Raw genomic sequence first — 15,701 nt, 5'->3', positions numbered from 1 at the left:
AAAGACATTTATTTGGAGGAATATGGCATTGCATCTGCATGTCCAAAACACTGACCTTTTTTCCCCAATTTTATCACCAGATTTTGGCCATCATTGGTACAATAGCAGCCAAAACTAATGTTTTGAAATGTGAACTTCACTGTTCATGAAGAGCTTTATTACTCTCACAATATGTATTTCTAGGTTCTATACACTGCATTTGCTATAATTGCTTGATTCATTGAAAGAGATAATATTTTTTACTATTGTATAAGTTAAGATATATTATATATATTATATATGTATATATATATATATATATATATATATATATATATATATATATAACATTTATCTTGAAATATATCATACTAGTGTCATTGTTGTAGCATTGCATTCACTTCTTCATGAAGTGATTATGTGGGCCCTTTTTTAGGTTTCCAGCTTAAAGTACCAAGTGTTCAATAACAAAAAATAACACCATTTGCTGTGCTTTAATACAAATTTATCCTCAACCAGCGTGAGAAAGTCTTCTTGATTCCTTTGTGTCATAAATTTATGTGCTTATTGAGCAATATTGAATGTGTAGAATCTCTTCAGAGAGTTTATCTTTCTGTCAAGTTGTTGAGTTATGTTCCTGAAAAAGAACAGAAAAAAAAATCAAAACCAAAACCAAAAAAAAAAAAAAGGTCTTGCTGCTCTCAGGTAGAAATGTATATAATAGGATGAATAAAATGCTCAGGTTGAAAAATTTGACCAATTTGTTTAATCATTGCATGTGCACACAGATAGTGTTATCTGTATCTAGAAGGATAACCTCAAGATGAGATGCTTAAACTGGTTAATGGCTTAAAATTTTTCATGTGAGACTTGTATCAACATTTTCACTGTATTCACACTCACATCATGAACAGGTTTCTTATGAATGTATCCCTCATATCTTTTATCTGATTTATTTCCCATTTTTATCATTCCATAAAAGTTTTTACAGAGCTTGATGACCTTGCACCACCTGCAATGGCAGTAGACTACACCAAGTTCTACACATTATTCAGCATGATGCTGATGGCAACCCATTGCCATGGCAACACCAACAGACGCCCCGTCATGGCTCGAACACACGCCAAAGATGTGATCAGAGCATGGATCCCCTCACCACGGCTCTCCACGGAGCAGCCATCTCTGCACAATGTATCCCAAAAGTGTTTGCAGGATCTGCAGGTACTGCTCACCCAGGGGGAAGTCTCGATGCTTGGTAGGTATAAAGTACTGAAGTGATGATGTCACGGTCTTTAGATCAAGCATAGTTAACCTGTTCCTCCCGCAATTCTGCAAGCGCCTTAATGTCCCAAAACGAGATTCTGTTACAGGGCAACAGAGAACTAACAGGTCCAGTGGCAATCTACCTGTGTGAAAGCATTCAAGCGGTACATGTACTGTACCTCTGTTCCCCAGTCAAGTATATGTGCCATCAAACAATGGAAATATTGATGGGTGCAAGGTATGAATAGAGCGTGCTCTGACATGCTAAACAGACTCTTTTATTATACACAAAAGACGCACCTATAGACCATGTAAATGGGGTCAGCTCAACCTAATTCATCGCTATGCATCTTTACACGAGTTTTACAGCAAAGCAAGCACACACTACACTGGAGTAAATGCAAATGATACTGCGACACACATAGAATTTCCATACAGAAAGTAAACAGATATTGATGGAAGAAACTCTGACTTTTTCTAGTACAGCCATTTTCTTGGGCAGCATAACACAAATCATGATGAATTTAGGCCACGAATGTAGACACTCCTGTCTACATTTTGGGAACCTGGTATACCAGGTTCCCGTACAGAACGGGTAAACAACCATTGTGTTCACGTATATTTTGAGCTTCAGATCTTGGCCTTGGATGCTAAGATGATGGTAATTTAGGCTAGAAATGGTGTTCTGCACATGAGTGAGATATCTGTTTCCATTCCAACCTGCGTCATCTTATAGTGCTCGCGTCACAGCTCTGAAGCTCACTTATTTCGGCCTATGAGAGGTTTGCCAGTTAGAACTAGTTTCCATGGTAATGAATGACTATGATGTCACATTACAATAATCTCTAGTGTTTTTAATTCATATAAGGTTTGATGGCAATGTAATCTAATTACATTCTTGTCAATTTGAGATATTTTTTTCACATAAATTATTAGCTGGGAAACAAAATTATATAAGAAAATGGAATATTTGTCTAGCTTGGTTTGGTATCTTTGTATGATAACTTTGACTATTCATGCTTAGTGCCAAAGAGTAAAAAAAAAGTTCCTATAATTGAGCCTTTGCCATAAAAACCAGGTATGTAATTGTTTCAGTAGCAGAATCTTTTTAAAAAAACACGTTTGATCGCTAAATGTATTCAAACTGATTTTTAGATTAACAACAAAATTCAAAAAGATTTGAGTTCTTAATGACTCTCTTTCTTTCAAACGTTAGAATATATACACATTAAATTTTTCTTCACTATAAGCTATGCAGTATAAATTCAGAGGCGCCAATCTAATGACAAAATGATAATCTCTGAAAAATTCGAATTCCTTACAGGGCTTGGTTGATAGGCTAAGTCACAAGTGCAGACGACTTAGTCCAAGTCCAAGCCCATAGTCAGAGAGGGCTTCCTATTCTTTCCCAGGATCATTCCTTGGTGTAGCCTTGGGATAAACTCTTTTCTTTCGCATTCTTAGTGCCCTAAGAAGGTCCATTTTATAGAAAGTGTAATGGTTGAATGGAGTACAGTTTGAATCATTGTGCCTCATCTTCTCTGTATTCAGAGCTAGATCTTCTGTGTTTCTGTTTTGATTTGGTCAAAGAGGCTTGAATGACCCTTTTGAGACACTTAGGACCTAATCTCTCTCAAGACATTACAACTAGATCTAAACTGCTTTATTCAAAGACCAGCAATTCAGTTAGTAAGCTTTTAGTAGTCCTATTATAATTCTAATCAAATCTATACCTTATTACTGGTGATCCTGAAAATAACAAAGGCAGCCAAATATTCTTCCTGGTTAAATGGTTCACTGATGCGCGTAGTTTCTTGTGATTAGGTGCAGCGACTAGAGTAGGTACTGAAGTGATCAGGTGCAACAAACTGGCTGACTAAATCACAAAAGCATGTAAGCTGTTTCTCTGACACAGAAGGGGAAGAATTGAGGGGGGGGGGGGGAAGGATTACATCTCATCCAATAGCATACCATTCAAGGCATGTTACTAATACCTTGCACTTGCCCACAGCGGCTGAAATTCAGTGCCAAACAAGTGAAATGAATGGACACCTGTAGACCTGCTGAAAGTATGATGCCTTTCCTCAAAAGCCCAATTGTGCCATTGGGATAAATGCCTTTTACACTGTTCTGCTTTTTACAAGTAGTATTCTCCTTTTCAAGGTATTTTGTTTTGTTTGGTGGGTTTTTTTTTTCAGGAAAGAGGAGATGGGGGTGGGAGAAGAGAGAGAAAATGAGAGAATAGTGTTGGTATATTCAGTGTTCTAATATTTTGATATAGTGTTGTTTAACATGATGGAAACAGCTGCAAAAAATGTTACTTTTCATTCATTTCTTTTATCAATTGTTCAGCTTTGGATGCCTTCGGGAAGCCAACGCCCGGAATGCTGGTGGGAAATACAGCCTGGCTGGGCCATTTTGATGAGTGTATGAGTATCACAGACTTCAAACACTGTCTGGTGGACCTTGACATCAATGTAACCTTGGGATCCAATTCATCAATGGTATATGAAGCACCTAATACATTGTTTCATTGATTTCCTGATGATTATATATATATATATACTATATATATACATATATACATATATATATATGACCTACAATCTTATAATTTGAGTGATTTTTTTTTTTACTAGCATCATTCAAATGACATATTTTTTCTCAATTGTAAATTTGCCTGGGGCAACCAAAACTAATAGTTGGACAAGTAAAGAAAGGGAAAAATAAGTTTATGTTGACAGGACCTGCATTCAGAAGTTTACTGTCATGAAGTATGAGCTCTTTGGACATTGACGCATTCTTGAGGTTAAGGTAATATATACTTTACTAAATGAATATTTGTAGACCCCACATAGAAAGAGGGGAGGGGGAATTGAATTCTTGACTTCTTTGCATGTTGATGATTATGGGAATTTATGCAGGCACTGCCCATTAACTGGGGTGTATGCGTTCCAGTGAGCTGCAGTGAGTCAGATGTACAAAATGGACTGGAATTATTGCTTGGTAAGTAAAAGATCTTAATCACCTTCTCTGCCAGTAGAAAACTTGGTATATTGGTATATATTTGTATTATGAATATATGTGTGTATATACATTAATATGTATGTATGAATATATTTACATATATATATATACATATGTCTCAAGAGAATTGAAGGCTACCAAACAACTAGTAACCACAATCCAAACTTCGTCTAAGCTACCATAGTGTTTGAACCATTATCCTCTATTTATGTAATATTTTCATATGCTTATTTTTTACATTTAAGCAGTATCTGAACTACATATATTACTTATTTATGTTGAGATTTGATTTATTGTGACTTTGTTTATTGTAATCAAAACTGATTAAAAAAATGGCAGCTTCGCAAAATAAAATGTGGAGGAAATCCATGTAATTGGGTGCTTTGGCTCACTCACATAGGATGGTAATAATTTCCATGCATATGCAGGGAAGATGCTGATCGTTATTGTTATATCAATTATGAACATTTTTAATCTTGCAAGTAGTTAAAAGATATCCTTGTGTGTGGAACAATAATGGAATATGTTTTTTTTTTCTGTGTGACAGGGTACCTGAATGTGGACTGGATCAGTTTTAAGAATATGTATGGCTCAGCCGCTCACTGCACAAACAAGCCCAATACTGAATTCAGTGGAGGATTCATCGGCACATGGTTAGTGATAATAATGTTTGTATATATATCATATTTAAAAAGTTCGATTGCAAAGTGGGTTAAGCACCATTTTTTTAAGTATATACATCATCTAATAGCAAGTAAAATAAAACTTTTCTGGTGATAAATCATTTGCTACATAACAGGGAATATTCTTGAAGTTCAGAGTCAGAATATACCATATTTCCCCTATTTAGCAGGTTAATCCCAATCATCTCACACTACACGAGTGTCAAGTGTCGACCATTTTTTCGTTCAAACTCTTGACTTGTATTTTTGGTGCACAGATCTGCCGAAAAGAAAACCAACAACATAAACAGAAACACATGAAAATATAATTTATTACGTGTCAGTATATGAATTAATACACTGAAGAAGGGTGGCAGCTAGGATTCAGTTTTGATAATATGTAGCCGCAGATGTGAAGCTGAAGCTTAAAAGCTGAATGCATACTGTAAAGGAAGAACATTTTCACTGATTGTGCTCTACTTGTGGTTTGTGTGAATTGCATGTATATGTTTGTTACATGCGGTACTGAAGACCAATTCAGAAGATTGAATTGTGTGGTTTTAATACACTTAATCACCAGAGATGGCGCTATTTGTTTAATGCTCAATGCATCAAGAACACTCATGTGACTCAAATGAATGGCAGAGGGATATAAACAGAAGATGTAGTCAGTTTTGACTGATGTTTTAGTGGTTTATTGATGCTGAATAAAGTTCTATTTCCATAGATCTAAAGAGTATTTTTGCTGTGTAGTTTTAGCAGACTGTAGAATAAAAGAAGAAGAAAGAAACGTATTTGAATTGTATTTGAGTAATATTGATTTCTACCCATTTTTCAAGCTAATGTTGCTGTTTTTCTCACTAAGGGAAGTGTAGGGCTTTATTGTGTGATAATGTAATATGTTGAATTCTTGGCATGTGTTCTGACTAGATATACATCTTTTATTTTCAACTATTCAGCGTCTTGATTGGGATGCTCTTGCTGCTGTCTATAATGGGAACCATTGCCAACAAATGCATGAAATATAAAGAATCTTCCAAAGCACATCACAGCCCCTCAGAATTCACTTCCAATGGGCCAACGACCAATGGGAAAAGGTCATCACAGGTCGTTCCAAACGGTATTGGCAGCAATGGCACGAGTGTCACACTGTCCAAGGAAGGTCGGGGGTCAAACATCGGGAGTGGGAATTCAGAGGGAGGTGATGGCAGGCATGACCGTCTGCTTGCCACAGTGGAAAATGGAAAAGCAACCCCTGAAAAGGATTGGAGAGTCCAGGGCTTGGTAAGTATTGCAAAAAGTGACACATGCCATATGTAGATCGACTTACAGTAATATATGGCATCATTTATTTTAATGACTTGAGACTGTCCCACACTCACAAGGCAGAAGGGCGCCATGCCATGCCAGCAAAGGAGTCGATATGCTGCGGCTTAGAAAGAAGATTAGTATTTCATGATTTTATCAACCTTCACTCTTGATATTGAGCTTGATAGGCACATTGCCTTCAGCACTTACTTGATCAATTGGTACAGTTGCCTAGAAACTATCTATAGGACTGTGGTTTGAGGGTCATGTTGGAAGGGGCAATTTATTTCGTTGGTTTACTCATGTCTGTTGATTTGTTCTGCCAGGTACATGCCACACCAACGGAGACACCACCACCCCAGTCTACAGCAGAAACAACTCCATTATTGGATGTCTCCAGCAGGAATGACCAACAGAAACAAAAACCTGGTTTGTGACAAATGTTAATGTGAATGATTAATGACGTATTAGTGACATATAAATCAGGAAGGTGAGACTACTGTTTGCATTGCTAGTAACATTTTTGCTGTTTCTTGAGACCTTCATTGCAACCATCTAAATTGGTGTCGTAGGTATAGATGGGCTTACATCACGCACCTCTTGAAAAACAAAAATGACATTCAATTTTTAGATGTGAATATTGATATTTCTTAGAGTACACTACCATCACTGCCTTTTAAACTGCTGAATTAGACTGTAATAAGCAACTATATTGGTTGGTTAGCAGTAGCGATTATTTTGCGATGAGTTTATAAGAACCAGTAAAAATGTATTGCTTGCTGCGACACCGTGGTCTTTTCTTCTGTCTATCATGTAGGAATGCTGGTGCACCTTCTCCTCTGCTTTGCCATCTCCTGCAACCTTCCCAAGATTCTCAGCACAAGGCAGGGCGAGGGCAGCATATCATGTCTCAACGGGATCAGGGTCATCTCCATATCTTGGGTCATTTTGGCTCATGGCGTGAGCATGGTGCTGAAATCGGGTCTAAGCGGTAAAGCATCAAGTTCAAATTGATATTCATGATTTATTTTTCTCACCTGCATGTCTATTAATCAGTATTTTGCAAGCTGACATTAGACAAACCGCCAATTAGAGGTGTTTGCAACTGGACATTTTAGCAACACTATATATACGTGTAGTATGCAGTTGTGTGATTAATACAAGCTATGTCCTTTATATCAGCTGAGCTAATAGAATACACACTACCATCACTACATACATTTATATATATATCAATGTATATATATATATATATATATATATATATATATATATATATATGTATACATAATATATTATATAATATAAATATATATATATATATATATATATATATATATATATATATTATATATATATTAATGCACTTTAGTTTTACTTATATGGGCTAAAAGAGACTGCAGGTAAAAATTGCTTGTCCACATCTTGCCATTTGATTCTTCATCTCACCATGTACCATCATAAGTTGAAAATTCAGAGCTGATACACACAGTTCTGTAGTATATCAATGAGTCAATTCTCCCTATCGCATATAGCTCTCTAAATCTGAATGTGTGAGGCGCTCTAATTTTTTACCTTTGATTCTTGGGATATATAAACTTCTTGTTATGAAGGTGCGATGTATAAATGTACACCTTAATTATTATGCACATTGAGTGCCGAAGCACTAGCTAGTATTCATAGATCTTTTCAAATTTTGTCTTATAGTATAGGGAACAAAAGAGTTATTTTCTAACCTGTAACTTTACATTTGGTGAATGGGATTCTTCTGCCAGGTGGCCCAATGCTGGGCCGATGATGCCAAACTACAAAATTATGGAAAATATCCACAGATGAAGGACGTGACGTGGGTGAAGTTCCCAACAGACAAAGTTCAGCACAGAGTGTGGAAAAATTTGTTTCGCAGGAAAGACCACTTCGATCTGAAGTCAAACTCGTGTATGTTTTGTTTGAGACATTTCCAGAAAAGAATGTACAGTCAAAGATCCTGCACTCTGTAGGATCTCTGGTACAATTTTCCAGAACCGCAAAACCGGAGGTGTACGTCCCAAAAGCCATCGATCAGAATATCAGTATCGTGAGGTGATATCGCTTGATATCGGCTATATGCAATAGGGAGAATTGTATGAACATGTCTGGACTTGTCAATCATAAATCAATCCTACTAGTTTTGTCATGGATGTTTGTAAATGCACAGCACACAAAGATGCTGTCAAAGATCGAATAGAGAGATTAGTTTCATATTTTGAAGAGCAGACATAAGAATAAGATAGTTACAGTTTTGGGACAAGTTCAAGAGTACATTATGTTATTAATCCACTCAGCTCATATTATTGTTCATTATTCGCAGAGAATACCTACAGTGCATTCTTTGGGTTCCTCCATTTATTCATATACCAGCCGATGGTTCAAGGAAGTGTTTCAGTGGATACATTCTTTGTACTGAGGTAAACGTAAATCCCTACTTTCAGACTTTTTCTGTGTTTTTTTCCCTTTTCATAGTATTCCATATGTGACATCACAAAATGCATACTAGTCTTTTCATATGGTCATGGTTGCACTGAAACTTTAAAAATTCATAACTTTTCAATGAATTGTGTCAATGAACAGTCCAATTATCCTGAAATTTTACTGATGTGTTCTTCTGATATTACTGCATTCACTCTATCCACTCATATATTTGGATCTCATTCCCCATTAACCCATTGAAGACGAGTTGATTTGCTACAACACACATTTCCCTTAGACACCTACCTGAGTATACCGGGACTAGTCTTCAGCAGGTTTAAAAGTGACTATGTGCAAAGATGGAGGCATCTTGCCTGCTATTGCAGTAATGTTGCCTTACACATGGATAGCTAGTAGATCAATGGAAGTCCCATTTCCATCCACTATGTTAACTCTGTGTCTTCCATGGTGTATATACCCTGTTTGCCACATTATTCTGAGACCACAACACATGAGCACTTTTGAAGAATTGAAAAAACATTCTGTTTTTTCAAGTAACACTTTCTACGAATGAATTTGTGCCAGAAATTCAGTTAGACAAAGTTAAGATAGAGAAAATTGCAAGCTGAATTGTTGTGACATAAATCTTATGACAAAGATATGGCTAAGCAAGGCGTCGACAAAGTCTGATGTGTGAATATGGCACACAAAGAATTAAATTGACTTTTGGTGCATAAGATATGTACCATTCAAACAATCCTCTGTCTTGATGCACTAATGGTATTATGTATGATATACTGCTCTCTCTCTCCCATCCCTCTCAGTAAGTCTGTCTGTCTATCTATCTGTCTCACTTAAATATTCTTTCTCATTCTCTCACCATAGTGGCTGTCTCGTCACGTACCTTACACTCAAGAAAATGAAGGCCAAAAATGGAAAGGTCGGATGGGGAATGTTCTACCTCCATAGATATCTCAGGTACTGCAGGTTACAGGCAGAATCATCAATGTGTGCGCAATTCATAAAACATACTGTCTTGTGCTGCAAAAGTTCTCTCATTTCTTACTTTGATTTGCATGTCATGTCATCACAGAGTTTTCAGGGATACATAAAATCGTCAGATATGGTTTCCTCTGTTATACATTGAAAGTAATGGACGAAGTGAAAAAAAAACAAGTCTGGAAATCATTGGTAGATATGAAATGAGGAGTATATTGGTGGTATAAAGATCCTGTCAAGGTAATAGTTTGAAAGGTATATATTTGTCCTTTCCTTCATTTTCCTATTCATCTGGTTGTTTATTCATCTATATGTCTGTGTATTTATCGATCTGTTCATTGCAACCAATCTAAGAATGTGACTGGATTATAAAGTCATAAAACTGGATTATGAAGTCATAAAAATACACTGTACAAGTACAGTCTACAACAACACAGACAAATACACTTTTTTAAAGTATACCAATATACACAAATATATGATATCAGTGATATATAAAAGAAATGAAGCAAAGCAAAAAGGGGATGAAAAGTTATAAACCAGATGAAATGGCCCAAATTTTTCACATTTAAAAGCTTCCAAGAATCTTATTGGTGGCAAAGGAAGCCACTGTGGGAGATTGAAGAGTACAGTGCAGATGATGGGGGGGGGGGGGGGGGGGAACCATGACTATGCAATCACTCAATTTCTGTTATGTTAGTTTTTCTGAGGTATGGTGTCTGTTTTTTATTTGACAGGTTAACCCCAGCCCTTGCCATGCTTATCCTTGTCTGGATGTTCATTTTTCCTGAGCTGAATCAAGGCCCAGTGTGGTACCGCACAGAGACCAAGTTCGACATTTGTCGTTACTACTGGTGGAGCGACCTCCTATACATCAACAACTTTGTCCCTCCAGCTTTAGGAGATGATGTAATTACCAGCACTTGTCTCATCAGCTACAGGGTTTCCTGCTGGCCTATGTACCACATCCTCTCTTACTTTTCCACCTTTGGCTATGCGATGAGCAGCATTGATAATGCTTGCATTGTTTGTGCCTTATTGCACAAGCTTGCTGTGTCTTTTTCAGCACTTGCTAGACGTTTGAGCTTCTGGAGTACCTCTGTTTTACGGATAAAAACTTGTTATCATAATTCATAAATGTTCCTTTAACTTCAAGCCAATTGACAACGACCAGTAGTACTGGAAAATAAAGTGTATGAGTGGGCATATGCCCTGCATACTTGTATGTCAGACATTTAGATAAAAACAAAGAAATAGACTTAGGCATTAGCCTACGAAGAATTCTTTGCTGTCTGTGTCTTGCAATTTAAACTTTCACCAGTTAAATCTGAGGTTTTTCTTTTGATATATTTTCCTGCCTTGCATGATCCTGCTTTGCATGGGTATAAAGGGTACACTTGAAATATGATACTTCCTAATTGCTATATTCCAATACAGTTTCAATAGATCAGATTCTGAAACATTTCAGGCTCAGGGGAAAAGCACCATGCTACTCCTTCTCTTCAAGTAATTGGTGAATGTCACTTATTTTGATATGTTGCAAATTTCTGTCTGTATCTCTTTCTTTATAGTGCATATCCTGGGGGTGGTATCTTGCCTGTGACATGCAGTTCTACTTTATCAGTCCTTTGCTTCTAATTCCTCTCTACAGGTTTGTTCATTTCGTGCCTTATCATCTCCTTCGTTATTCCTCAATTAAGGCCTACTGTTCAGATTAGTCAAATGCCAGTCAGTGATTGGATAAAAAGGTGATCATGTGATAAGCAGATCATTTGGAAAAATTCTCTCACAGGCCAAAAATTATGGACTGTTCACCAATGAGAGATCATTTCTGTGTTTACGTATGGCAGACTGTACAGAATCATAAAATGTACCGTGGTGACTGCAGCACTATCAATGATGGAATATCATTTTCCTTTCATGCACAACTCTGAAGACCAAGCAAATGGCTCTTTGAGATACTAAGTAGGTATGGAAATGTGATGGAGGAAAAATACAGTTTGGGAACGCACTGCATACGTGATGAATGAAAGCTTTGCCATGCATGCAGTGATTTTGGTGTGGATTAATGCTGTAAAAGTGCCAGCTATCACATAAAACTCACGTTGAAAATATCTGCATTCCTTTCAAAGAAAAATACTACAGATGATGACTCTTGACAGTAACATCAAGAATGCTATAATCTCCATAATAAAGAATAAGATAATGTAAGATATCACATAAAGTAATAAAGCAGTAGAATTGTAAAGACATCAGTATAACTTTTGAATGTTCCTTTCCATGCATTTCTGTAAAGAAAAACTTTTAAAGCTACGATGTGTCTCTGGACATGTACAATGAAGAAAAAAAGAAAGAAGAAGGAAATTTATTCACTTGTTGAAATTTTACAACATATGCTTTCTGTCATGTGCACATTCAATGCAACAGACGAGATGAGGCAAGTACATAACTGTTTTGGTTTTTTCTTTTGCCTGATACCTGACTCGATAGGTTTCCCAAGATTGGACTGAGCACCATTGCAGCCTTGTGTGTCGCCAGCTTTATCACCACGGCTGTCATTGTTTACCAGAACAACTTTGGAATTCTCCTAGTAGCAGGAGGGTAAGTGAAATGGAAGCACATCAGTCAAATCAAGAGCTGTGTGGAGTAGCTGCCACACCGGGGCTGCTAATCTATACCCCTATGCAAAATATGTGCCTTTTTATCAAAGAATTCAGTAAAAAACAAAAACAAAGGTCTTTTGTCTCCTAGACTGTAAAACACAGAGCAATGCTAACAATGACATTAAAGTTGAGTATAAAGTAAGACACCCCCCCCCCCTCAGGTATGTTCAGATCTTTGTGAGATAGCAATATGGCAGTGTTCTTAATGTGCGTTCGAAATTTGGATTTCAAAATTTTGAAAGTGAGGGGAGGTTGTGCATTAGAGCTCAGGGCCTGTGAAAAAAAAAATGCACCTAATGCAAGGATCATGCATGCAGTCAGGGAATGCGTTCACTTTGTCTTCATCGCTAGAGAAACGGATGGTGCGTTTCAAACGTTGGACGTCGGTGCCGGATACCTACCAGCTGACGATTATAGCTCCATGGTGTACATTAAGCCGTATTGCCGCATCCCTCCTTACCTGGTTGGCATGGTGGTGGGCTACCTCATACACTGCATTGGGAAGAAGAAATCAAGCCTTAACCCTGTGAGTTTTGGTCCAATTTTGTGGCAATCTTTGTGACAAACATATCATTAAAATATTTTACCCAATAATGTGAAACTGTCATCACACATTGTCCACATGTACTATAGTCCTATTAGGAGAATCATGCATTATAGCAGAGGCATACCGGTCGCCATAGCAGCATTACTAGTTTTACAGATATTCTGCAACTTTAACATCCCTGAAGTTATAGGAAGCTACACCATAGTCATGTTTATGTACAATGCACTCCCGTTATATAACAAACGCGGTCATAACGAAATTCTGGTTACAACGAAATAAAAATGCAGGCCGCAACATTATTTGCTCTTTGTTTTTTACTGTGTATTTATTTGTTTATAACCAAATTGTGATATTAGGAAAGAAAACTGCCCATCCTGAGGACTTCGTTATAATGGGAGTCACTGTAAATCCTATATTATGAGCAGTGATTTTGATGTGAAGCCTGCCTAAACCTATTTTCAGGTTGCAGTAGCTGGAGGTTGGGCCATTGCACTTACACTGGCGATGACGGTGGTATTTGGCATCTACGACGTAAACCGCGGCGTGACGATTCCGAGCGTAGCAGCAAATGTCATGTACAACACTTTCTCTCGCTTTGCCTGGGCCCTGGCGTGGGTCATCTTTGCTTGTCACTATGGATACGGTGGTGAGTTGACTAACGGATATCAAGAGATTACTTTTGTGCTCATAAGATGTGCCAGAGGTGTGGGGGAGGGGGTGTATCACAGACGTAGATGCAGCTTGTGTATATATTTCATTTACTGGTATGGTCTGTCAGTCTTGTGAATTTATTTTGCATTATAATGAATTTGTAGAGAGGTAAAGCTTGATGGGGCCAAAACTACATTTTAAAGTGTTTGATTGATGAAATCAGTTTAATTCTCATTCCTTTGATGTGGGGTCTTGTATGTGACTGCACTGCTATTGTATTTCTATTTTTCATTTTCCAGAATTATTGATGGACTGCACAAACAAAAAAAAAGTCAGGTTCTGTCAATTCCTTTTCAACTTCTACCAGTGAAGAGTTTTATCGCAAAACGAGCTAACTCCATTCTTGTTAAGTTGAGATATTTGTGATTAAAGCTGAAAAAAAAGAGAGAAAATGATAAGAAAATCCAAGATATTTTTAATCATAACTTTGAGAATATTCCTTGTTAGATGACAAGTGAGGTGTTACTGGAAGGGTTTAATTTTGCTCTCTCTGATGATGGAATTTGAAATGATTAAAAATGGCACTTAGCTCACTTTGCAATATAACTCTTCAAGTTTATATATATCCTATAACTTGAAATACTCTGCAGCTATGGTGATGTCAGTCTGTAGTCCTTATGTGCAGGTGACCTTGAAAACAACAGAAAATATGAAATGCTGCTTTAGAAAGTAAACAATTGATTAACCGCTGTCACAGTAATTGCTAATTTCACAGTTTGGAAGGATGGGGGGGGGGGGGGGGGGGGGGAAGGAAACAGATGGAAAGGTATAGTTTTTGGGGCTGGAAGAAGTCTTTCCCTGCACTGGAATCACAATGCATTCAAGGACTGTCTTCCATCAATCATCAAAAAATGAAGTGATTATTTCCAAACTATTCTCATGCCAAATAAACTCTGAAAACAAAACTGTGATTTGGCATATCAAATATTCACAACATTTTACTGCCTGTACCGGTAATTTTTCTACCTATCTAATTTTCTATGTTAATATTTTTCTTTTGCTTAGCTGTGTTTTCTTTATCTTTTTTAATTTTTTTAATTAAGTAATTAATTAATTATTTCATTTATTCATTTATTTATTCATTTATTCATTCGATATATTTTTGCTTATCTGTGCTTTCTTCTTTCTTTTTTTCTACAGGCATGGTCAATGACTTCCTGTCCTGGAGTTTTTGGGTACCTCTTGGCCGGCTGACGTACTCCACTTACCTCCTGCACCCGGTCATTCAAAATTTGTATGGTTTCAGCCAGGCCATCCCCATACACTGGTCATTTGTCACCATAGTAAGTACGGCTTATAGCTAGCATGCTCGTTTATGCTAAAAAAAAAAAAATATCACATTCACGATACATTCCCTCCTGGACAGGAAAGGGAATCGGGAAGTCCTGTTGTATCCAGACGTGTTTAGCGTAGCGGAAGAAATACATGGGCTGGATGATATACTGGGGAGCTACAAACCAATCAGTGTTTGGTTCAAGACCATGGGACAGACCCCACAGGACCTATAGGGGCAGTCGAGTCTCACATAATGATGATATCAGAAAATATAAACCTGTATGAAAATATAGTGGCATTAGTAATGCTGATATTCAGTGTAACAACTTGATAGACAGAATCACATATGCCTCCGATAAGACATTCCCCTACACTAGCTTGGTCATTGATGACATCTTTAAAGCATTCATCATCACAGGATGGATTTCTGTGTCCTTTTTCATTCCCTTAGAGCATCCTGTATGGGGGGTTCCTCCTCCTGGGCCACGCCTGCGGCTTCATCATGTGTCTCCTGGTGGAGTTCCCATTTCTCAACCTGGAGAAGCTGCTCTTCACTGCCTCGCGCAGACCCCGTAGGAACTAGAAATGCACCGAGTACGACCCATCAAAACTCAAAAAGTGCATTTCTGTGGTTCAGTGCCATTATTTCTTTTTATCATAAGTTATAACTACTTAATTGCAAGTCTTTCGTGAGTGATCATTCATTAATAGTCTTTCATGAGATATGATGAAAATTTGTCTTTCATATAAGCCTTTTGTCAGTTTTATATACATGTATGTATATTGTAAAACCAGAAATATTCACAGCATGGAAACTTT

The 15,701-nt window shown here is 37.3% G+C and overlaps 1 protein-coding gene across 1 annotated transcript; it reads left to right on the top strand.

Annotated features, from left to right (window-relative positions):
* Nucleotides 1–996: 996 nt before the first annotated feature.
* LOC139728934 (O-acyltransferase like protein-like) lies at nt 997–15,465 on the top strand. The gene is made up of 16 exons (XM_071639863.1): nt 997–1,234; nt 3,595–3,719; nt 4,167–4,248; nt 4,817–4,922; nt 5,891–6,215; nt 6,566–6,668; nt 7,057–7,230; nt 8,590–8,686; nt 9,573–9,665; nt 10,424–10,595; nt 11,258–11,337; nt 12,177–12,287; nt 12,701–12,875; nt 13,359–13,542; nt 14,748–14,890; nt 15,334–15,465. The coding sequence occupies exons 1-16, from the start codon at nt 997–999 to the stop codon at nt 15,463–15,465; spliced, it is 2,340 nt and encodes a 779-aa protein (XP_071495964.1).
* Nucleotides 15,466–15,701: the final 236 nt, after the last annotated feature.

This window comes from Diadema antillarum, unplaced genomic scaffold, assembly GCF_040938485.1.
Source record: "Diadema antillarum isolate AM-2024a unplaced genomic scaffold, OU_Dant_1.0 seq00000205_RagTag, whole genome shotgun sequence".
Classification (NCBI taxonomy): domain Eukaryota; kingdom Metazoa; phylum Echinodermata; class Echinoidea; order Diadematoida; family Diadematidae; genus Diadema; species Diadema antillarum.
This window is presented reverse-complemented; position numbering and strand designations above follow the sequence as displayed.

What these genes read in the sequence shown, in the direction of transcription:
- LOC139728934 (XM_071639863.1), top strand. Translation starts at nt 997, where the DNA reads ATGGCAGTAGACTACACCAAGTTCTACACATTATTCAGCATGATGCTG. An exon ending in CTTCTAATTCCTCTCTACAG is followed by an intron (nt 11,338 to 12,176) that starts GTTTGTTCATTT and finishes CTGACTCGATAG; the next exon opens with GTTTCCCAAGATTGGACTGA. An exon ending in AGAAATCAAGCCTTAACCCT is followed by an intron (nt 12,876 to 13,358) that starts GTGAGTTTTGGT and finishes ACCTATTTTCAG; the next exon opens with GTTGCAGTAGCTGGAGGTTG.